The 24,519-nt window shown below is 41.3% G+C and overlaps 3 protein-coding genes across 5 annotated transcripts in view; 1 reads left to right on the forward strand and 2 right to left on the reverse strand.

Moving 5' to 3' along the window:
- Positions 1-3,952: 3,952 nt before the first annotated feature.
- On the reverse strand, positions 3,953-11,980 carry MRPL46 (mitochondrial ribosomal protein L46). 2 transcript variants are annotated; one of them, XM_079127842.1, is made up of 4 exons: positions 11,614-11,980; positions 10,118-10,307; positions 8,962-9,135; positions 3,953-4,350 (listed from the first exon to the last, which is right to left on the reverse strand). In XM_079127842.1, exons 1-4 carry the CDS (start codon positions 11,839-11,841, stop codon positions 4,100-4,102), a joined length of 843 nt encoding a protein of 280 aa, XP_078983968.1. In that variant the 5' UTR covers positions 11,842-11,980; the 3' UTR covers positions 3,953-4,099. The 2 variants fall into 2 exon arrangements, with proteins under 2 accessions (XP_078983968.1, XP_078983969.1); XM_079127843.1 differs by having other exon boundaries at positions 10,118-10,303; positions 11,614-11,842.
- Positions 11,914-23,023, forward strand: MRPS11 (mitochondrial ribosomal protein S11). 2 transcript variants are annotated; one of them, XM_079127844.1, is made up of 7 exons: positions 11,914-12,033; positions 12,129-12,268; positions 12,387-12,497; positions 18,261-18,359; positions 20,263-20,392; positions 21,719-21,784; positions 22,527-23,023. In XM_079127844.1, the coding sequence occupies exons 2-7, from the start codon at positions 12,204-12,206 to the stop codon at positions 22,632-22,634; spliced, it is 579 nt and encodes a 192-aa protein (XP_078983970.1). In that variant the 5' UTR covers positions 11,914-12,033; positions 12,129-12,203; the 3' UTR covers positions 22,635-23,023. The 2 variants fall into 2 exon arrangements, with proteins under 2 accessions (XP_078983970.1, XP_078983971.1); XM_079127845.1 differs by lacking the exon at positions 11,914-12,033 and having other exon boundaries at positions 18,275-18,359.
- The window catches only part of DET1 (DET1 partner of COP1 E3 ubiquitin ligase), a 62,395-nt gene continuing 56,241 nt past the window's right edge, over positions 18,366-24,519 (reverse strand). The window contains exon 5 of the mRNA XM_079127840.1: positions 18,366-19,473. The gene's annotated coding sequence lies outside the window, so the exon portion shown is untranslated. The remainder of the gene's footprint in view (positions 19,474-24,519) is intronic.

Consider the following 24,519-nt stretch of genomic DNA (forward strand, 5'->3'; position numbering starts at 1 on the left):
AAAGCCAAGAAGGCTGCCCTGAGATTTCAGGCAAACAGGCTTTATCTTGCGGTGTGTACTTGCGGCTTAGCAATCCATGAGCTCTTAGTAATTGGGTTGCTGACCTTTCAATGGTCCTCCTTTTTCCCCTGCTGGGGTAATAGAATGGGTCAGCAGGTCTATTCCATTTTTAGTGCCCTATAAGCCTGCGCCCAACAGTGGCTCTGGGTGTCCTGGCCCAGGGCGGGATGGGGCTAACGTGCCCAATCAGCTGGATATAGTGATGGGGCTGACCTGCCACAAACCCATTTCAAGATTGGTTGATGGAATCCATTAATGTCCAAATTACCCAGGTCCCTTTCCAAACAAGTCAGAAATGCTTGGTTGCCACAATGCATAACCTAGAGAAGGTGAGAATGGGAGTTGTAAAAGCTACAGACAAAGCTGAATTGAGGAGAATATGGAAGCCTAACTATGTTGGAAGGAATGAAACATGTGTTTATAACAAGCCTTGCAGGGTGCTAAGTACTTTCAAATAAATTATCACATTATCTGAGAAGTAGCAACTTCATTTTATAAATGAGAAAGGTAAAGTTAAGACAGGTTAAGAACTAGCTGTGTACACACATCTGAGTTTGGCCTCGTTACTTACCAGGGAGTAATCCTAAGCAAGTTGACGAACATGAATCTATTCTCATCAATCAAATAAGGATAATGATCCTGCCCTGTTGGTTTAAATAAAAAATTTCATTGTAGGTAAGGGCCCTCACACCATGCCTGATCCCAAGAAGTCACTCCACTAACATTAATAGTGATAGTTGCTATAATTAGCCTGAGATCATAAAACAAATTCAAACCCTGGTTTTCTGACTCCAAGTTGGATATTCATGGGGATAGAAGCTTTAATTTATGTAGTTTTTAAGTTCAGTGAGGTATGAGTGTCAGACTAATTACCCTATGAAATGCTAGGTGTAGAAACACTTGTTGCAGAACTGGTCCAGCAAAAGCTGGGCAAGGTGGCACACACCTGTAATCCCAGCAGTTTGGGAGGCTAAGGCAGGAGGATCGCAAGTTCAAAGCCAGCCTCAGCAACTTAGCGAGGCCCAAAGCAACTCAGCAAGGCCCTGTTTCTTAATAAAATATTTTTAAAAGGGCTGGGGATCTGGCTTAGTGATTAAGTGCCTCTGGGTTCAATCCTTGGTAACAAAAAAAAAGAACTGCTCCAGCAGGAGGTTACCTGGAAGGCAAGTGACCAGGAATAAGCACAGTAGTATTTTCTCCACAGTACCAGCAAAAGTGGGTCAAGAGTGACTATAGCCAGGAACAGTGGTGCATGCCTATAAACCCAGTGACTCAGGATGCTGAGGCAGGAAGATCTCAAGTTTGAGGCCAGCCTCAGCAACTCAGCAAGGCCCTAAGCAACTTGGTTAAGACCCTGTCTCAAAATTTAAAATTTTAGGGCTGGGGTTATAGCTCAGTGATAGAAAGCTTGCCTAGCATGTGTGAGGCACTGGGTTTGAGCCTCAGCACCACATAAATATAAAAATAAATAAAATAAAGGCTCATTGACAACTAAAAAAATGTTTTTAAAAAATTAAAAATTTTTAAAAAGGGCTGGGAAGATGGTTCAGTGGTTAAGTACCCCTGGGTTCAATCCTCAACACCAAAAAAAAAAAAAAAAACAGTGGAGATCATCTGGGAAAGAAATAAAGTGGAGGTCTAAACCTACACCTCTGGAGGATCCTTCTGATGAGCTGGATGGTGTTTTATGTGTTACACACACACGTTCCTCTTTTTAGGTTGCACAAACACACCTCAAACTGCAACTCCTAGTCCCCACCACATCACACAACACCACTCTCCTCCCACGTAGTTTGCTTTGAAGGCAGGCATCCGTTCGTACAGAGAATATCACTGCTTATTTTGTCCCTGGTCATCTTCCCCCAAAGGAAACGTTAGAAACAATTTTTGGTCATGTTTAGCAGTCAGTAGAAGGTTCAAGCTAGCAAGCAGCAGTCATTTGTACTACAAAGCTGAATGTCCTGCATTCTGCAAAATCACACTTTAAAAATAACAACATTTGGGGAAGACCCCTAAAACCTATGGACTTTTGCAGCCAGAGCACTAACAGAGCATAAACAAGCCCAGTGAGACTAATAATGCAATTAAATCTCCACCACTGTGTACACTAATACCTGGCTTTAAGTCCTGTACCTGTGCCATTTCCTGAGAAATATGTCCTAGTAGAGAGAAGTTCCAACAATATTAAAAATGTGGTCCAAGATGGGGCCTTCTTCAACAATTTTTTAAAAGTGGGTATAGAATGAAATTGAGCAAATTATGTTATGTGCACATATGAACAACACAATGAAATCACCATTATGTATAACTATAATGCATCAATTTTTAAAAAGTAAGATGAATAAATAAAACAAATGGAGTAGAATATCTTCACAGTTTCCTCCTTTCCACTCATTTCCCCAGAGAGCCGAATATAATGGAAGGGCTATTAGTGATTTCTGAAGCTACTATATCAGTTCCTATTTGCAAAGAAGAATGAAATTTCTATGAAATTCTGTTTTTTCTCAAAGGTGTTCAATTTTGTCTGTGATTTCAAAATGTTCTGGGAGAAATCTCATAGGAACTAACAGAATTTCAGGTTATGCTGATACCATCTCTCTCCTTATCCATCAGACATATGCTATTTCCCCCTAAAGAAACAATGTTGTAAGCTGGGGCTGTAGCTCAGGGGTAGAGCACTTGCCTAACATGCACAAGGGCTAGGGTTGATCCCCAGCACTGCAAAACACAAAACAAAACATGTAAACAATGTTATAACATGGTTATGAAAATAACTGCCAATTCACATTGATGATTTCTGCCCTTCTAGGTTACAGGTGCCCAAGGTCCTAAGAATAGGCAGTAGAGATCATGTACACAACACACTACAGAATCCAGAAAGTGCATCCTGGTTATGGCTACACCCAGGCTTTTCCAACATGCCATTATTGCTGGTGATAAGCAAGCCCCACCCAGGAGACATCTCCCCTCAGTAATGAGTTAAAGGGCAAAGAGAGGGATACAAGGATTAGTCACCTCACTGTGATCACAGATTACAATTTCCCTGGCCCTGTGTAAGAACACAAGACTACATCTGATACAGAAACAGAAACCCCACTTCACAAGTTCACATCATACCAGCCAGTCTGTTTACCCAGAAGGGTTTAAGAGGAAACCAGGTAAAGTTTAATGGGACCCAGGATTGTAGTCTTCCAACTGGAACCACTATTCTGGCCAGACAAATGTATCTAAGTTCCTTGCTCTCCTGCACTTGTGTAGCAAATATTTATTTGTACCTTCTATGTACCAGGCACTAGGGACCAGTGGTGACCCAAACAAACAATAGCCAACAAGTCCCAATCCAGAAGCAAGAGATCACCATTCTCTAGCACCCATCAGGAATGCAAAGCATGACTCTAAGCCAAGTTATAGCCTGGCCATGATTCCTCCATTTGCAGAATGGAGATAAGCTAAACTTAACTTACTTCACATGATTGTTTTCAAAACAGATTAAGATGTGATTAACTTCTTTTTAAATATAAAATACTTTTTGAAAGAAAGAAAAGGGAAGGGAAGGATGGAGAGAGGAAAGGAGGGAAAAGGAAGCATTAATTCCTAGGCAAGATCAAAATTATTTCATATCAAAAGGAAAAGAAAAGGAAAATAAAATGAAAAATGGCTGAGAAGCTACATGGAATTAAGTTTTTCTCATGGGCCTAGAAGTTTCCACAGAACTCAAGGCTTCAGGTCAATTCATATCCTTCTGTTCTTTCTTCCTGAGCCCAGTAGGCCTGTTAATTCAATAAAAAGTAATACAATACTTAGTTATCAGCTTGGGGAAAATGGAAAGGCACCCTAAGAGATGGCTCCCTCTTCACTGGGAGAAGCCAGTCATCCTCAAAGGGCAAATCAGTTGAGACAACACAACGACAGACTCATTTAATTCTCAGAATTTAGTTTGCTGCTTGACATTCCCAGCAAATGTGGGGCCACCATACAAATGTCCTTAAAGCCCTAACCCATGACATGTCTGAGCATTGTCCACAGGCAGCTCAGTCCATCAGAGGTCCAAAAGAAATCTCCTAACCTGGGTCAAGTATTTTGGTTTCAAATAGTCACCCAGCTCCTCCTTACTGACCCACACATGATGGCCTTTCTTTCCGGTCTGGGAAAAGTCTCCACTTAGTAGTAGTGCTTTGAAGAAGAAGACTTTGGCCCCAATGTTACTCTCTGTCCGCACTGCCTGGGGGAACTTGAACTTGTAGTGGCCACAAGGTGCATTTCCTAGAAATTTGGCTTCCATGTTGTTTTCTAAGGGAGGAAAAAAAAAACAAAAAACAAAAAACAATTTAAAGATAAAGATACACTCATCTGCTTGTTCTGGCTTCCCAAATCATAGGATGTCTCTGGGAAAGTCACTTCTACCCCTTCCCAGGAGTGAAGAAAAGGATCATTCCTGCAAAAAGCCTCCTCTTTCTCAATCCAAATGCTTCCTGGCCATGGAGTAGACATTCTCTGGATCATTCCCAGGTGCCAAGCTACCACTTTTAGACTAAAATTCAGCAGTGCAATTAAAGTAGCACTATCTGGGAGTCAAAACAGTCACCTGCTATATTAAGCCCATTCACCCACCACCTGTCAATAAAGGACCAGGACATGTGGTATCTAAAAAGCAAAGTTTGCCCACCTTTAAAAGGGGTGTCATGTGCAAAGCATAAAAAGGCCCTCAGATTTGATATCTACAGGGAGAAAACATCATAAATAAAGTTAATAGACAGTTTCTGCAGTCTTTAACTAGAGTTAACAACCCTAAGCCAGCCTTTCAGAGGATGAAGAAATGATAAATTAATTACTACATGGCATCTGATGAACTAGCTAGCTAAATGGAAAAAGAGCTAGATCCCAAGCTCAGCTCTTACATCAAAATTTATATGTTAGATCAAAGATTTGGCAGAAATTTCAAATTTCTGTAAAAGATTTGTTCATTCTGGATGATAGCTTCATGAACAATTAATATTTTCTGAATCCTATATTTTTAAGTTTTTCACTTAAAAAAATCATCAGCACATTAGAAGAAAATGTGGGTACTTCTTGAATTATTGGCAGAGGAAGAACTTTATAAGCAAGACCAAAAAAAAAAATTTAAAAACATAAAAGAGATTTGGGTTTGTCTAAATAAAAACTACATCTTTCTGTAAGAAAAAAAGAGCAAAAAAAAAAAAAAAAAATCAAAGACAAAAAAATAGACTTGGAAAGACATTTTCAACACATTCAACAAAGAATATCTTAAGGTATCATGAAATACTTAGAGAGCCAAGTGCATTGGCAAACACCTATAATCTTGGGAGGCTAAGACAGGAAGATCCCAACTCCAGGCCAGCCTCAGCAACTTAGCCAGACCCTTTTCTCAAAATAAGAGCGCCCCTGGATTCAAACCCAAGTACTAAAAAAGAGAGAGAGAGAAGAAACACTTTAGAGCGCAGGGTATAATGGTGCATGCCTGTAATCCCAGCAACTCAGAATTCAAGGCCAGTCTGGGCAACAGGATGAGATCCTGTCTCAAAAAAAAAAAAAAAAAAAAAAAAAAACCAACAAATTCAAAAGAAAATGAACCAAGCACATGAACAGGAAGTTCACATGAAAATAAAAATCAATTACCTATAAATATATGTTAAAAATTAAAAGGTGCTCAATTTTATTAATAATTAAAGAAGTACAAATCAAACAGCAGCGTATCATTACAGTCAACCTTCTATATCTGCCAGTCCTGAATCCATGAATTCAACCAACTATAGGTTGAAAATATTTGGGGAAAAACAACTGTTTCTGTACTGAATACATATACACTGTTTTCCTTGTCATTACTTCCTAAACAGTAGAGTATAACAACTATTTACATAACATTTCCATTGTATTAGGTATTATGAGTAAACCAGGGATGATTTGAAGCACACAGGAGGACGTGCGCAGGTTACCTGCAAATACTACTATGCCATTTTGTAGAAGGACTTGACACATTTGCAGATTTTGGTATCTAGGGGCAGGGTGGGGTCAGGAATCAATCCCCTACAGATACTGAAAAACAACTGTAAAATTACTTTTTTATACTACATTTACTAAATACTATTAACCATATAAATAAACTAAAATTCATACTACGCACCATATAAATAAACTGAAATTTACCATAGGAAAAAATATGTCCTATACGCTACTTGTAAGGGATAGGGGAAAATTGGTACCTTCACATAAATTATGGGGATATAAATGACTATAACTACCATTGTTTGGCAAGAGGTATCAATTTTAACCATACATATACTTTAACCATTCCACTGCTGGAAATTTATCCTCCCAGCATACTTATTTGCCCATGTGAGCAACGATGAGTACCCAAGGATGTTCACTGTAGCTTTACTTGTAAAAGCAAGAGCCATCTTACACAATGCAGTACCAACATATTAGGAAATAGTATGTCAGTGTTAAAAACGTTTAAAATCAGTCTGCATAAACTGATCTGGAAAGATGTTAAAAAGCTACATGAGGAAAAAGGAAGTGTGTGTATATGCTCCCATTATGTAGAAAAATAGAAGTGTAAAATACTTAGGTACTTGAATATGCATAGAAAATTTCTTAAAGGATACAGAGAAAAAAACTGTTAACAAAAGTTGCCTCTGAGAAGGGAAACTACTTCTTATACCACATTTACCAAATACTGCTTGGTAATTTTTCACCATACATGTGAATTGCTTTTCTCATATTCTTTTTTTTAAAAAAAAAGCACTACTAGCATTCGATGAAGAATTGATATATGGTGTGAATTCACATACAATACAAAATGCTTGCAGCAGGTATCTATGAATGATAGAATTACACTAGTATATTTCTTTACCCTTTTCAGAATTTTCCAAACTTAATTCAATAATGCAAAGATGCATGTTGCCTTTCTATGATCTGGAAAAAATGGGTTAAAAAATACACTCGAATCAAAAAGAAAAAATAGCTCATTATACATATGAGCCAAGAATCTGAATGGCAATTAACAAAAAAAGAAAGAAAGTCAATAAACATGAAAAGATAGTCAATCTCATGAGCAAACTTGAAAATGATAATCCAATATAGATCATTTTTACTAACTGGAGAGAAAAAAACTAAAAAAGGCCTATTTCATATGTTGGTCTAGGCAAACAGGCACTCCCATATACTGTTCCTGAAAATGTCAACTATTACATAACTACTTTCTAGGAGACTAGCAAGCAGTACTCATCAAAAACTTAAGTGTGTATACCTTTCACCCATGAATTCCCGCTCCAGAAATTTCATCTTGCAGATATGGGAAGTATGGAGTCAGTGGGGAATAATGTATTTCCACTTTTCTCCTATATTGTTTGAGTTTTTTTTTTTGCTGTTCTAATTATTTTCTATTATTTGCTATTTTAGTTTGTAATAGATATTTGTAATAAATCAACATATTTTATATGCAGCTAGCAGACATAAATATTTTTTAATATCATTTCCCTAAATACATATTTATTACAATGGGAACATGAAAAAAAGGAAAGTATAGGGTCAAATAACAACTCCTGCCGTGTTACACACAGGAAATAGAGCTGAGCAGATATGACATGGAGGTTTGATGCAAAGAAAGCTGAACATCTGGACACAAGGATCCTGGCAAGAAAATCAGCTTATCAGTTCCAATGTGACAGCGGAGTGACTGAGAGAAGCCAAGCTTTCTGCATTCCCTTGTGCATTGCTGCCTCTCGTATAGGCCAAAGAGGTCCCTGGTAGGAAAGGGTTAAGGGGCATACACTGGCTGCTGATGTTTTTCTAGGAGCCTTATGCTGGTAGCAGGTCTGCCAAGTGGTTGTGCACCTATACCACCAAATCATTTACTCAAAAAACACTCAGCAAAAACCTACTTAGTATACTGAGAGCTAAAATCATAAAAAAGAACACATACTGGGCCATCCTTCAAGAAACTCAAAATTCTGGCTCGGGAGAGAAATGTAATATATAAAAAACAATTATAATGTGATGGCATATGTGAGAGAATATATTCTCCACTAGAACATGAGCTCCGAAGGAACAGGGTTAGTGTCCAATTCATCACTGTGACCCCTCTGTCTAGAGAGGGCGCAGTTGATGGTAGGCACAGAGTAAAATGTCTGGTCTGCTGCACAGCCATGTGCCATGGGAACCCAGGAGCAAAAGGATCTCTCTCTGTCTAGAGGCTCAGGGAAGGTTCCACTACATACGGTATATAGCATATGAGCCAAGTCTTATAAATTGAGCAGTCAGGTAATGGAGGACAAAAGCATTCTGTCCAGGCACCAGCATGCCCCAAAGCAGAAACATACAAAAGACCACATTATTCAAGGAACGCAGAAGCTTTACTAGGTTAGAACCTGGAATGTCATGAACTCAGCAAGACAGAAGACTAACGTGATCAAGACAAGAACAAAAAGGATTTTTAAGCTGTGCTTCAGAGTTTGAGTTTTTATGGACAACTTTTAAGAATTCTATGCAAAGCATGACAAGGGATTTGTGTTGTAGGAAGCTCAGCTAGCAGCATGGAAAGGTATGACACAAAAGCCAGGGGAAACTCTTGGCATCCCTTTCAACAGTTCAGTATAGTGGTTCCCGAACACTATAATTTTGCTGTCCAGGTAATATTTGGCAATGTATACATATAATTTTAGTAGTGGGGTGAGGGATGGGTGGGGATGGGAATGAGGTTGTGCTACTGTAATCTTGTGGCAGAGGTCAGAAATACTGCTAAACATCCTACAGAATAACCCTTTATAAACATCAGTATCCATTAACCTTCCCACTCTTTACTCTTAAGCCCTTTACCACAATCAGCCTATAAATCTTCTGGCTGAGTCCCAAGTGAATCTTGTACGATTCTGAGGAACTCACCTGAGAGTGTAGACAGGGTTCGCTCAGCTGTCCCTCGGAGGGTCTCCCCAGGCTGCCACTCTGTCTGAGGCAGCATCCAAACATCCTCATCTCCAAGCTTCTCTCTAACTAACAGGATAAGGTTCCTGTCCAGCTTCCGATGCAATGAGGTTCGGTCATTTTTTTTATCAGCCTCTACGAAGAAAAGAGAGTCAGTGGAATCATCCAGGACCAATGAGCTTTGAATTTTAAAATGTTTCTTTGAGTCACTATCCTTTCTCTCAAAGAAATTATAGCCAAATTTCTATCCTGACCCATCTTTAATTCTAATTCTGACCTCCTTCAGGGTATAGCCTCATATGCTTAAAGAAACTGAAAAGTAAGAAAAAGAAACCAAGATTTGAACTTCTTTAAAAAGTAAAATATACTCTGAGCTTTAAAAAAAAAAAAAAAGCAACACCCATAATTCAAATACAACTGCTTCATAGAACTTAACACTATTACTGACCTAACTAGCCCTCACTTTCTCTTTTCTTCAGCCTGCCTCTGTAAAACAAGGACAATAGAACCCCCTTCTTTAAGAACAATTTCCAATAAAACACAGGAACAAGAAGAAAAGGGCCTACTTTAAACCACTCTCTGTCCCAGAATGGGAGTTAAACTCAGATAACATTCATAAAGCTTAACGGAGAGAAAAGGATACCCCAACACTCTTACCTACCCCCCACTCAAAACTAACAAAGGCCTTTTAAAAACTGTATTAGGGTAGATGTGAGGAATTTGGAAAATTATTTTTCTCAAAGTTGTTCTGTAATTTAAAATTATTTGTTAGGACAGGCACAGCAGTGCACACCTGTAATCCCAGCACCTCAGGAGGCTGAGGCAGGAGGATTATGAATTTACAGTAAGCCTCAGCAACTTAGCAAGGCCTTAACCAACTCAGTAAGACCCTGTCTCTAAGAAAATACAAAAAAGGGATGGAGATGTGGTTCAGTGGTTAAGTGCCCCTGAGTTCAATACCTAGCACCAAAAAAAAAAAAAAAAAAAAAAAAAAAAAAAAAAAATTATAATTTGTTAGTTAAAACACAAAGCACAGACTAAGCAATTGTACTGTATTTGAGAACCAGAATACCCCTATCCCTTCCTTTTTTTTTTTTAGCCTAAAAAGATCATAAACCTGTTATACGAGCTCCAGGTTTGAACTGTAGAAATTTCTGCTCCCATATATCTTCCAAATCTTGCACAAGCAATATATCCTTTTCATCTTGTTCTTCATCATAAAGGTCAGCTTTCTTCTTTGCCAGTCGCTGGGCTTCATCTAGAGCTCGAAGCTCATGGTCTGAATACAGGCTGTTCTCTATTTCTATCTAGGAAAATTAAAAGAACAACAAAAAAAAATAGAACGAAGCAACGGCATCTTTGATAGATTCAGAAGTTTATCACTTAATATAACTAGACACACAATCAAAACACGACACAGAGAGAAAAAAGAGACAAAGAAAAAGGTCACCTGCACTTTAAGCATGAGTTACATTTACCAAAATGTCAGAATGTGATTGGGGATCAAAACTGCTTCAAAGAACAAAGGAATGGGACAGGCATTGCCTGCCTGCTTATGCTCCAGTCACAGCAATCCCTGATCATCATCTTACTCACCAAGGTCTTTCCTGCCTCAGGGACTTTACAGATGTTGTCCCTTCTTTCTAAAGTGTTTTCCCTCGTTTTTTTTTTTCTCCTGCAAGAATTTCTACTCATCTGTATGATCTCACATTACTCTCTCAGATATTCCTTGGCACCACCCATAAAATAAAAATGAGATGTCCCTGTGAAGTACTTTCATAGTACTGTTTTCCTTTAAAGTATTTATCAGAATCTGTGATTAGTCATTTGATTATTTTGTTATTGTCTTGTCTCCCCCATTCCACTGAACTGAAGCTCTCTGAAAACCATAGCTATGCCTGTCTTATCCACTTCTGCATCTCTATCACCTAACACACTGTCTGATATGTGCTATGAACATCTGTGGGGTGAATACTGACTGAACATGCCAAGAGTTAGTAAATTAACAAACTGAGCAAAATACACAGAAGAAAAGTTCAACAGCTATCAGTAGCCCAAGACGAAAACATCTCATATTCTAGGGAAACATAACACCCTTCAGTCACTATCTGTGGGGATTTAACACCTTCACAGGCACTACACTTAGGTTTTGCCCATATTTCCTCACTTGCCCTTCACAGAAATAACCCTGTTAGGTAAAACACAGCAGACTCTATCGCAGGCATCTTACAGATGTGCCCACTGTCTACTACACTTCCTGACACTCATCACAAAGACTGTCTCCCCTCCAGTCTGTGAGCTCCTTGCAACCAGTACTGATTTCTTGTTGGCAACTAGAGCCCTACTGCGCTCAATGAACAAGAAATAAAATATTTCCTAAGAAGTGCCCCAAGTGAAAACAAAAAAGGCCAATGAAAACAGTATTTGTTAAACGTCCACAACATTCCAACCCAACTTAGTAAGATTTGTTCCATCTTGCAGATAAGTATACGGAAGCGCAGAGTAGTGAAATGACTTGATCAAAGTCTGGCACAGACTGGTGCCAGAGTTCAGATGGAACCAAGGCCCGCGTGTAGCTATTACTTCCCCTTGACGCCTGTATCTCAATCCTACCTGCTGCAGCAGAGCTGCCATCTCTTCCTGCAGTGGGGTCAGCGATTTGGATATTAGCGGTGGCCGCTGCAGACACAACGCGCCCAACAAGCGCCATGGGGACTCGCTTCTTGAGGGGGCGGCCTCAAGGGCAAGGCTGCGAAAATCCAGGTTACCTGTCCATATCCTTTCGAATCTCCGCCAGCCCCTCGCCAACCCTGACAGAGTCCGGCTAACGGGCGCCGCCATCTTACTGGCTTCCCACAATTCACCGCGACCCCCAGCGGGGACCTCAGCCAACCCCGTATTCCCATAAGGCAACGCGGATGGCAAGATAGGGGAGTTCTGTTCCAAGAACTATTGGAACGAACCATTCCAAGGTGTGTCGCGGGGAGGGTCAAGCTCTCATATTAGAACCCTAAAAGGGGAAGCGCTTGCCAGGTGTTTTCATAGACCACTTAAATTTGAATAAAAATACTTAATGGACCTTATAAAGAGCAATCAGATGACTTTCCTTTCTGTACCCTCCCCCACAGGTGCTCAAGGTGTGAGCGTCACTACAGCTTATGCCGGACGCTGCCGACCGGAACTGATTGGGGTCAATTCAAGTCATGCAGGTTGTAAGAAACACGGGGTCTTGGATCTTGCGGTCGTGGATTCGGCCCGGGACAACCGGGTAAGAACGATTGCTCTCTGGAGCCCACGGCAGTCTTGCGCTCCTGCCAGTGGCCCATGTGCTATTGGGCCCTGTTGATCGTTAGGCCGGAGTTTTTTCGAGCTTTCCTTCTCCTCAGGGTTGTAGCCGGAGTCCCCTCCCGTAGTATCCACACCGGCACCCAGAAACTGCAAGATGCGGCGACCAAGCAGGAAGTTGAGGAGGCTGCTCCGAGCCACAGCAGCTTCAGGTAAGGGCCACTTCTGGTCCAACCCTCAGGAGACCCGCACTCCTGCAGAGTCTGAAAATCCGTTAATTCCCAATTCTGTCACTGGACATCTGTGCAGATCTATCTCTGAGTCTTATCTAAAAGTGGGGGTAATATTTTGGTTATGGAAATTAAATGAGATGAGCTCTGGCACAAAGTAACTTTTCTGTGAACATCGGTTGGTTGGTTGAATGAATGTCAGATAGCTTTCTAAATTCTTTTGAGATGGATTTCACGTCAGGCAAATAACCTCCCCGCCTCAGACACAAAATGGGAAGAGTGGGGGTGACATACCATGAAACAGATTATCCTGCACTTCTTGGAGTTGATTGAAGGTCCAGGGTGAGTTTCGTGTTCAGTCCTAGGAAGTGGCATTGTGCTTCCCACCAGTGCCAATACCTCCATGTGCAGGCAGTGGACACGTCCACTTATCCTCACATTCAGTACAGTGCTAATTGCTGGAAATAGAAAAAATCGTTCCTCCCCTGAAGTAGCTTAGGGTCTTCCAAGAAAGACACATGTGCAAACGTTTTCACCATAATCTGATTAATAGTATGATGGAGTTAGAACTGGTTGGAAGTATGAAAGAATAAGTGTCCACTCCTGAGAAAAGCATGCAAAACTATGGATAATTCAATGAGCTCAGAAGTGAATTGAAGGGGAATTCACCTGGATAAGATGAAAGGGATCACCGTAAGCAAAGATAACAGTCTGTAAAGGGTGCAGTTTGAATGAATATGGTGTATTCAGGTGTGTGTGATGAAAAATAAGGCTAGTAAGCCAAAAGGAATCAGAATGGTGAAGGTCCTTTTTTTCAATACTGGATAGTAAACCCAGGACCTTGTGATGCTAGGCAAGTGTTTCACCACTGAGTTACATCCTCAGCCCTATTTATTCTGTTTCTTTGGGGGGTTTTTGTTTGTTGGTTGGTTGGTTTGTTCGTTTGTTTGTTTTTCCAGACAGGGTCTTGCTAAGTTGCCCAGGCTAGTCTCAAACTTGCAGTCCTCCTGCCTCAAGCCTCCCAAGTAACTGGCATTACGCATCGTGTGGTGATGAAGGTATCTTCTGTCACCCTGGAGATTTCATACTGTCTCTACTGCAGGCAGTAAGGAGCTGTTGAAGGGATTTAAACCAAGAGTCTGTTGTAATCATTCATTCAGCAATACCTAGCACTATTCAAAGTGTTGGGGGTATATCCCTGACCAAACAGCCAGAGCTTTTTTTTAGCCCTCCTTCCATACAACTTAAATTTTAGTGGGCAGGAGATAGTAAATAGAAAACAAGTAAAATATGGGAGTTATAACTGTGAGAGGCAGGGATACTAGCAGGTATGTACACCACATTCTGTAGGGCTCATAGGACATCTTGAGAACTTTAGCTTTTACTCTGAGATGGAAGCTACTGGGGAGTTGAATAGATGTTTGACGTGATCTTGCTTACTTTTTAAAAGAGTCTGTTTACTATGTTGATATTAAACCACAGGGAGCAAGGATGGAAGAAATCTTCCAAGGAGTTAAAATACTGCTGAAATAATCCAGGAAAGAAATGATGGAGGTTTGGACCACAGAGATGGCTATGGAAGTAGTATAAATGGTCAGACTGATTTGTTAATATAAGGTAAATTTGTTAATATAAGAAAAAGAAAAAAGTGAAGGAAGCCTCAAAAATTTTTAACCTAAACAACTGGAAAGATGGAGTTTTTATTTTATTAATATGGGAGAGGCTCCATGAGTTTAGATTTGGCTGGTTAAGTTTGAGATGCCTAGTCACTAAGTGGAGATACAATGAAGTCTATTAGAGATTAGAGAGATGTGAAAGAACCACCAAGAGACAAGGAACCTCCAGAGAGGTAGTAAGAAAACCAGAAAAGATTTTTTAGTGTGGTTCAAATGTGGAATCAGCCTGTATACACACTGATATGATAGGTGGGTAGACCAATGGTAGGATTGCACATTGGATTTAACAGTATAGAAGTAGTTGGTGACCTTGATTAGAGCACTTCTAGTGGAGGGGTAGAGGCTACAATCTGATTAGAGTGGGTGCAGGGAGAATAGAAGACAGGAAGAAACATGAATATAGTTAGTTCCTTAAGGAGGCTTTGCTGTAAGAGGGAACAGAGAAATGGGCAGCCAAAGGGAGCTTTGGGTTCAAGAGGTTTGGGTTTTTTCTTAGGTTTGAGATATGACAGTATGTTTTGCTGCTAGAATGATGCAGTAGATAAGGGAAAGAATGACAGTACTGAAGTGGAACATTGCTGGAGCACTGTCCTTGAAGGCTGATAGACAAGTGGAACATGGTAATGGGAGAGACAGCAAAGGCTATGGGCACAGATATTTGGTAGTGGGAGCCAGAAGAAATTCTGATTGCTGCCCTTTCTTCGTAGAGGTCATCAGCTGGCATTGAGGAAACAGGAAGAAGTTGGAGGTTTGGGGAGAGAAAAAAAAGGTTTGGAACAGTCATCCAGGAAAATGGAAGGATAATTGGACTAGGGATGATTGCCAGGCAGTACTGAGCGCCTACCTGATGCTAGAAGTCATTAAAATAGGGTAGGAAGTCTCCATGGGGATTAATTTTGTCCTCAGAGAACTTTTTTGCAATGTTTGAGGTTATCTTTGGTTATCACAGCTTGGTGACAATATTTAGTGGGTAGAGGCCAGCGATGCTGCTAAACACCCCTCAATTCATGGGGAAGCCTCCCACAGTGAAGAATTATCTTGCCCAAATGTCAATAGTGCTGAGGTTGAGAAGCCCTGGTAGAGAGATCAGTTAGTCAGCATTGCTGTGTATTTGCACAGGCTCAGAGTGACTGGAGAGGTGGATTTGATCACCGTGAACGATTTGCCAGGACAGCACAAATGAAGTAAGAGGAAACAGCATTGAGAGTGCCTGCAAGGGAGTAATTGTCAGAATTGGCCACACGATTCAGTCTAGGTGAGGAGAGAAGTAGATACATGTGGAGTGTGAGGGAAAATGGAAAGCTGGTAGGGTTACTGGATTGTGAGATTGAAAGATTCCCAAAGTGAAGACAGCAGGGGAAGTGAGTGGGTATGGCAGGAGGTGGTTGCCAGGGAGTATGGTATTTGAAACCAAAGTTACAGTGGGGTTAACAAGTATTGGTAATGACAAAGGTTAGGTGTGACCCAGGGAGTAAGAAGCTAAGGTAGGAAAGAAGACACATGATCATTAAAGGAAACAAGGTTTAGAAATAGAACCCAATAGTTATAACAGGAGTAGTGTTAAGGGACACTGAGCCAGGAGCTGTGGTCTTTGCATTTTTCTGCATTTGTTTGCATTTTGAAAAACATTGTCTCTGGCAGCAATTAGAAAATGGATTGCCTCTCTACATTTTCCTGGTGTGAGTATAAATAGAAAGAGGCAAGCAACCAGAACCAAAACACTTTGTCTTTCATGTTTAGGGACTTCCTTAGATGAACCACTTACTTGTTTACACATTGAACCTGGGAGGTTTAAAGGTCTTAACTTGCCTATGTCTTCAATTAAGTGGCTCAGCATCTGAATCCTTCCTAGTTCCAAAACTGTACTATCTATAAAAGGCATTACACTGGTTACACTCAGACTTAATAGACCTGTGTTTATTGATCCTCAAGTCAACAAGGGAAAATTATCAGTGGGGAAATGATCATCTTTTCTTACCCCCCACCCACAGTACTGGGATTGAACCCAGGGTCACTTTACACTGACCTATACCCCCAACCCTTTTTTACTTTGAGACCGTCTTGCTAAGTTGCCCAGGTTGGCCTTGAACTTGCAATGGTCCTGCCTCATTTTCTGAAATCACTGGGATTACAGGTGTGTGCATGCCACCATGCCCAGCTGAAATGAACATCTTATAAACATTAATGTCATCTACAAGATTCACCCAGTTTCCATCCCAGCATATAGGCTGATAAGCCAAGAGCATGCTGAGGTTCTAAATCATCTTTAAAATGGGGCCCAGGACATGGAAAAGAATACATTTGTACCCTTTCGGTACTAATGTGCTATTGTTTTGTTTTGTTTTGTTTTGTTTTTGAACATCTCTTGGAAAGCCAGTAGGGCTGGTGCTCACATTATAGTGCATTTTCTAAAGTGGAGTTCATTGTAGTAGAAGTCAAGCGTGGCTATGTGGGACACAAACATGAGTCTGATGTGGGTGTGCAGATTAGAACAGTGATTTTCTTCCAGCTGCAATGATAATCGTGTGTTTAAATTATGAAAAGCACAACTTGGTGAGTAAAACTCTGAACTGAAGCAGATCTTCTAGGTCCACCAACTGACTTTATGCCCCTACCTGTACCTTAGCGTTTCCATCTGAAAATAAAGAGTACTTACCCAAAGAAAACCAGAAAACAGATAAGACTGAAACTGAAAGGTCATGAACTCAACACAATGTCTAGGCCAGTGCTCCCACATCTGAGTCACCTGGAGTATGTGTAAATAGGTCCCAAGGTACCATCCTTAAGTCTGGGTAGAGTTAAGCATATGGATGTTCACAGGGGACTCTGCTGCTCAGTTCACATTGAGAGTCACTGGTCTAGAATTGGGGTTAGCAAACTATGGTCTGTTTCAGTAAATGAAATTTTATTGGAACACCAACACCTATTAATTTGCTATTGTATATGGCTACATACATGATAGCATGACAGAGTTTAGTAGTGGTGACAGAAGCCAGGCATGGTGGTGCATACCTGTAATCCCAGCTATTCACGAGGCTGAGGCAGGAGGATCTCAAGTTGTAGGTCAGCCTGGGCAACTTAGCAAGATCCTATCTCAAAATAATTTTTTTTTTCTTGATACCAGGGATTGAACCCAGAGGGGCTTAACTACTGAATCACATCCCCAACCCTTTTTTTCATTTTTCATTTTGAGGCAAGTTCTCACTAAGTTGCTTATGGCCTTGCTAACTTACTGAGGCTGGCCTCAAATTTGCAATCCTCCTGATCAGCCATCCTAGTTGCTGGGATTATAGGCATGTGCCATCACACTTGGCTTCAAAATAAAATTTTAAAAGGGCTGGGGATGTAGCTCAGTATAGAGCACTTGCCGAGGATGTGCAAGGCACCAGGCTTTATCCCCAGTACCAAAAATAAATAAATAAATAAACCCCTTGGCCTGCCAGACCTATAATACTTACTATCTATCCCTTAGGGAAGAAGTTGGCTAATGTCCATAGAATAGTAGGGGATACTGGATATTTTTTAATAGTAGTGATGAATATTAAAATTACTTTATCATTTTTATAAAGTACAGACAAGATATTGTCAGTTTGATGAAACAAGAAACAAGTTTGACTGTCTTTAAATTGCAGAAAGAGTAGTCTGTAAAGGACTTGAAATATGATTATGCTACCAGAAAGCAAGGGGAGGTAGGAAGTATCAATTAAATTCTCTTTTCACGTAGTAGAAAGTCACTACCTATGTCTGAAGTCAACAAGTTGAGAAATAGCCCCAGGCTGGGGATGTACCTCCATGGTAGAGTGCTCAGCTAGTACTTGTGAGACCCTGGGTGATCCCCAGCACTGCAAAAAAAAAAAAACAAAAAAAACCTAAGTACTGTATTCACAGATACTGGAAGGATTGGAAAGGAATGGTAGGGACAGCTGTCTTTGGAGTAGGACAGGGCTATTGTTTTTCATTCTGGGTTCATCTGTACCATTTGATTTATTAATTTTTTTAACCATGTGACATATTCCTTTGATTTAAAAAATCAAGGCAATTTTAAATAAAATATATCTTCTAATTGCAGCATTTATCCTCCAGTTCCAGGCCAGGAGAGCTCTCTGAGATGGGCAGGAAAGAAATTTGAGGAGATCCCAGTTGCACACATTAAAGCATCCTACAACAAGTAAGTGGGAGGGAAGCCGTTCCATCCTTTATTGGGGTGCGGGTCTGGGTGTGGAGCCTGTGTGAAGTCTGTCAGGGCTCCCCAGGCTACTCCCTCTTGTTTGGGGAAAACAACTTTTGTCTTTACAAAATTTCCTTATGTCTCATGAAAATATAAAGTAGATTGTGTCTTTCATATTTACAAGATTTCTTTACCTTCTTGGGAATAATATTTTCCCAGTCCTGCTCAAGAGTTATTGGAGGGACTGTATTGTATTAGGGGCATATGGTCCCACTGTGAAGATGTATATTAAGTGGTACTGAGTACTGGGGAAAAGGGCAGATGAAATATATAAATAAGAGAGATCTATAAATGTATTATTAATAAACCAGAATATAAACCTCCAAATAGGTGCTCTCCCTTTAGTGGTTGGGCCACTATGCACTGACCTTTGCTTTGTAGGGACTACATGCAAATGGTGAGTTCAGATTGACAAGACTAATGTTCTTGTGTGGCATACAAACAGGTGTCCAGGGAGTTGTCGTATGTGAACTACAGAAGCATTGCTGGTATTAGTGACTTCACAGGTCAGGCCCATACTTGGAAATCTGTATTTGTATCTGATTTGATCATAGCTTGACCACCAGGCAACTTAAAGAACAGTACAAGACTGTAGTCACAGACTAGAGTGTGTGGCACAGATGAAATGCTATAGGATTCATTTGTTGGATAAACTTGAAAAGAGAGCAGCTGAATTTTTTTTCCTTTACCTCTGTCCCTAATAGGGACAAAGGTTAGTTCTATGCTTTTGGGTGTCTCTCTCTACTCTTCTAATCTCTCTCCTCCTCCCCCTCCTTCTCCTCCTCCTTGGCCCCCCAGCCCCTCGATGTCTCGATGGTATTTTCTATTCATCACTGTTGAGGTCATCTTAGAAACAAGCAAGGATCTTACCCATCTGTTCAGTACAGAAAATGCAAGAAGCCCTGGCAGGGGGAATGGCAGAGCCACAGCCAGGCCAACAAACAGATCCCTAAGTACAGGGCTGCCTCCCACAGGACACCCATACAGTAGCCTTCACTTCCCTCTGCTCTGAGCTCCAGGCAGCTCTCCAGACTAGAAAATGGAGTGATGATTACTAAAAGAGAAACATAAAGCATGTCTTAGAATTTCTTAAAGCCATTCTTAATTGTAATTTAACATTTTAGAGATAATTAGAGAATGTTTCACTTATTTAAAATTACTTTTGATCATGGAACAGAGTGTCATAATAAGCATAAGAATTATCCAGTGTGACAGTTTGTTCATGACAATCGTTTTGTGGGTTTTTTTTTTTTTTAATAGTTCTTGTCTTTTAGAGGTATGAACTGAAATATTTACAGATGAAATGATAGGTGTGAGATTCGTTTCAGAATAATCCATTGGTAAGGGGAGTGGGAGCAGGGCTTATAGATGAGGCTGAATTGGAGATGAGTTGGTAATTGAAGCTGGGTGATGAGTTCCTGGTTCACATACTGTTCTTTTCACTTTTGTATGGGAAGCATGTTTGAAACTTTCCCTAATGAAAACTCTTGAAAAATTACCTGATAATTAAACAGCTAATTTCTTGGGGAAAAAAGACAAGGACATCACACCTAATTTAAGTGCTGGCTACAAGGAAGACACTTCCTCTGGTGATGCTTAGCCATCCTCAGATTATGGAGCTCTCTTCAGATCATATGACTTGTCAGTTCTCCGTTAGGCTTAGGGGATGATTCTGACCCTTTCTGATATTTCTTAAAGGAGTTCAAAAAGCATTCAACTCAAGATAAAGCAAATGAATTTCTTTCTCTTTCTTACTCTGGCTTCTAAGGGCATAAAGTAAATAGGTCTCTTTTATTTCCCTGAACAGTAGTTACATCCATTATGCCTCTTTTCCTTTTCCTAGCACACAGATTCAGGTGGTCTCTGCCACTCACCAGCCCCTGGCCCGTGCTTCCTGTGGCACAGAGGGGTTTCGGAATGCCAAGAAGGGCACAGGCATAGCTGCACAGACAGCAGGCATAGCTGCAGCAGCAGTAAGTACAATGCTCTGTACTTCCATCTCAGTATGTTCTGCTCTCTGTATGACTGATCACTGCAGATGATTCTCCTTAGTCATTCAAAAGCAATGAGGTATTTGCAACCCTGTTAGATACCCTGACTCTGCAGGTGACTCGAAGAGATCTATGTGACAAGGTTCTCTTTTTTTTTTCGTAACTTCATTGGAGGTAAAACACTTGGTTTGTTTTAAGAATAAGAGCGAGGATGCTAAAGGCTTAAGAACCAAAGCCCCTTCAATTTAAAGACCAGTGGAGTGAGGGAAGGGTGATAGTAGTCTATCTGGGGAGCATGCAGTTTAGTGAGGATTCACACAGTACCAGTTCAATTGTGAAGTGTTGTAGACTTTCTAGAAGCAAATTGTTAGTGTACTGCTATTAGTGTATTTTTTGAGCAACTACTATGTTCCAAGCAATTTGAATTTATTACCATGATTCTTCAAAAGACCCATAGTGTTATGTAGTTTTTCAAGAACCAGTTAAGAATCTGAGTGTGTGTGACTTTAGAGCCAAGCTGCAGTTCAGTTCCCTGATTTAAATCCAGATTGGCCTACAACCAAAACCTGCACACTTTCTGCTATAGCAGAGGCCTTACAAATGTTTACACTCTGCCAAAGTAGAAGCATTTCCTGAAGGAAAACCTTGACCGTCACACAAAACTTGGCATCCAAAGATATTGATTGCTGTATGTTAATGATCACCAAAAATTATTGAAAGGTCAAATAATGGATAGATTATAATTCAAAGGAATATGTCATTGTTAACAGTGGCTTCTGCAATGTAGGTTATGAGTGACTTTTGTGTCTTTTTCAGTTTCTAGAAGGAACTGCTTTTATAATCAAGAAAGCAAAATTTAACTCTAACACTAATTAACCCTTTTATTTTTCATGTTGCTGGGGCTTCACGCATGTTGGGCAAGCACTGTACCACTGAGCTACCCCCCAGCCCTAAATAACATTTTTTAAGTGGATATTTAGGGTCAGTCTTGAAGTCCGGGGTGGTACCTCATGGTCTGAAATTTTACATTTACCTACCTGAGAAGAATCTGAACGATATTTCAAAATCTCCATTAGGTGGCGGTACTATCCTGAGTGAAAAGATCAGTCACTTTAGTTCTTTGACTTGTTGCATTATATGGTCTCTGCTGGCTTCTGTCCTCCACTGCAGCCATCTCTGCTTTGCTTCCTTCTCTCTCTGCCCCACTTCTTACTTCTGCTGGTGCCATTCCCCTCTTGCACACCAAGGCAGTAGCAAGAGATTGGGGTGCAGTAACCTGGGCACTAACCACTTGCTGCTTCTCTCTAGAAAGCTACAGGAAAGGGTGTAACCCACATCCGAGTGGTGGTGAAAGGCCTGGGGCCAGGGCGCTGGGTAAGTGACCTCGGTTCTCCATGGTTTGTATGCTTGCTTTAGTGAGAGAAATTGGGGCTTGAGAGCCACCTATAGAAAAAATGCAAATGTCCTTGTTAGTGGATTTCCATGACATGGCTTCAAGTTTCTTTCTGTTGTTCCTATAATTCACTAAGTCCCTCAAAGCAAACTTAGATCACTTAGTTTAATTCATCAGACCCTTCTCGAGTGACTGCTGTGTGCCAGGTCCTGGGAAAGGGAGGGTGGTCGCTGGGGGACCATCACAAACAGATCCCTAAGTAAGTGAGTACAGTGGTGAAGCATGTGCCCAGGGCACTGGGGTTTTGTGGAGGGGTCCCACACCCTGCAGGGATGATCTTTAATTTCCCCAAAGAGGTGACTTTATAAGAATGATGAGGTGTGTGTGTGTGTGTGTGTTTGTGTGTGTGTGTGTATACATTCCAGGGAGAGGAAAGTGCTTAGGTAAAGCTACAAAAGATCCTTAAGGTATGCAAGGCTCTATAAGGAGACTTTGTCTTCAAATTGTAAAGCATAAAGTAGGAGGTGGCCAGTGTGACTTGAGAGGCAGGCAGTGTTGAGAACTTGGTTAAAGGATTTGTGAGAGTAGAATGAGATCAGGATTGTAGGTATCCAAGCCCCGTTCTCCCTTCCCTGCAGCACACCATCCCCCTCAGCCCAGTCTGGAGGTCCCGGGTCATCATTTCTAGGACTACACCAATCTCCTCTGTTTTTTTGCTTCCAGTCTGCCATCAAGGGACTGACCATGGGGGGGCTTGAAGTAATCTCAATCACAGACAACACCCCCATCCCCCACAATGGTTGCCGCCCCAGGAAGGCTCGGAGGCTGTAATTGGAAGGAAGCCTGCTCTGGAGCCTGACCTCAAGTCTCGCCTTTAGCTGGACCTTGCAAGAAGCCTCCTGGCCAAACTGTCTCCAGAAGAAGACCTGTTGGAGACCATCTGGCTCTCCTACAGGAAGCTCTGCCTCCATGTACCACAACCTTTTCTGGCTCCTCTAACAGAGGTGGACATGCTCCACAAGCGGGGACAAACCTGCATTGCTGTGGCTAACTTCAGCATGCCCACTAATTGTGAATTCTTCTATCAGCATCCAGAGGTGGACAGCTCCATTGGGAGCCAAATTATAAGCCACATGCTTCTCATACGCAGGAGAGCTAAGGGGCAGCTGAGGCCCAGGATCCAGCCTCTGCTGTGTAAAAATAAAGGACTATCTGTACTATCTGAGGCAATTGTGAGTTTTTGCTCTTGGAGTGACAAACAGTAATCCCCCCTTCCTCCTGGAAAAGACTCAACTGAGGCGAGACCCTCTGTGGAAGCGTTAAAGTGTAAATGTGAGCTGCTCTTTACCACATCCCTTCTTTGGCCTCCCATATTTTGTTGTAGCCCCTCAACCAGGGTTTCCAGAGCTCTTCATAGTAACTTTTCTTACTAATGACCTGTAATTTGACCCCAAATGGAGAGCTCTTTTGCCCTCTACCCCCACATTCTGACAGAAGACTCCAGTCAGTGGGCAGGCTTAAAGTTAGCCCTAACAGTGCAGAGGGTTGTCTGCAGTTCAGATATTCTGGTAGCAACAGATTCCTCATCCTCAAGTGGCAGTTGTCTTTTACACACTCCACAGAACTTGACAGTTCCAGCACCCAAGAGGGAGTATCTCAAAGTGGAGGATGGTGGGATAAGAAATTCTCTAGAAACTAGGGAAGATGGCATGATGGGCTCTAGGAGAGCCAAATCAAGAAGTACAGGAAAGTGAGCTAATGGAAACCAGATAGCAGTGACAGGTGAGCACAGCTGAGGATCCCAAGGCTGCTGACTGCTCCTCGGCTGGGGCCTCACAGTCCCTATATATAGCCAAAGGTGAGGGCTCTAGAGACATGACAAGAGACAACCCTCTTCCACAGAAGGGTGAGAGCTTCACAAGCCAAAAAGGAGGTGTCCTGTACACTAAGCACTGCTCCTCTCGGATGAGGCTACAGAAGGGCCTGCTGACCAGAGGGGAAGGCACTGTGGAATATACCTCCATGCCCTGCTGGTTGAGTCCCGGGATATGCCTGTACTCATGGTAGTGAAATCCACAAATGCCCCTTCACGTTGGCAGAAAAGGCTGTTGGAGCTAGAGAAAGGGAAAGTCTAGGAACCCAGATGAGAATGTAGAAGGAAAAATATCTCCCTTCTGCCTTATCTTCATTCTCGGTAGGACCTATCAAGATTATCTTGAGAAAATGACTAAATAAACCTGACTGGAGGGCTGTAGGTGTAGCTTGGTAGAGCACTTGCTTAGTGTGTATGAAACATGGGATTCAATCCCCAGCCTTGAAAAAAATACATATACATATAAACACAACATTAAAAAAAATTTTTAAACAACTGCTGTATAGGAAAAGATGTGAGAACTTCTGTAGCAGTTATATCCATGAAAATAAAAGTAAAGATTTCAAACACAATAGGGAAAAGTGGGGGTAAGGGGTCTTTTGAGCCGTGATTTGATATGGTTTGGCCTTTATTCAGGTGGATAGAGGGCCTGGAGCAGTTGAACAGTTATCAGGGCCCCAAGCAGGACACAACTGAAAAGGTTGAGGGTAAAAACTTAATAGAGCATCTATACAGAGGATTAGGCAGGGTTACGGGAAAAAGCAAAGGTAGGGAACACACAGGACTAGCATGAGCCCAACTTAGCCACCACCCTGGACCTCAGGGGCAGGGTAAGAACAGTTA

This window comes from Sciurus vulgaris (genome assembly GCF_902686455.1).
Source record: "Sciurus vulgaris genome assembly, chromosome: 2".
Taxonomy (NCBI): Eukaryota; Metazoa; Chordata; class Mammalia; order Rodentia; family Sciuridae; genus Sciurus; species Sciurus vulgaris.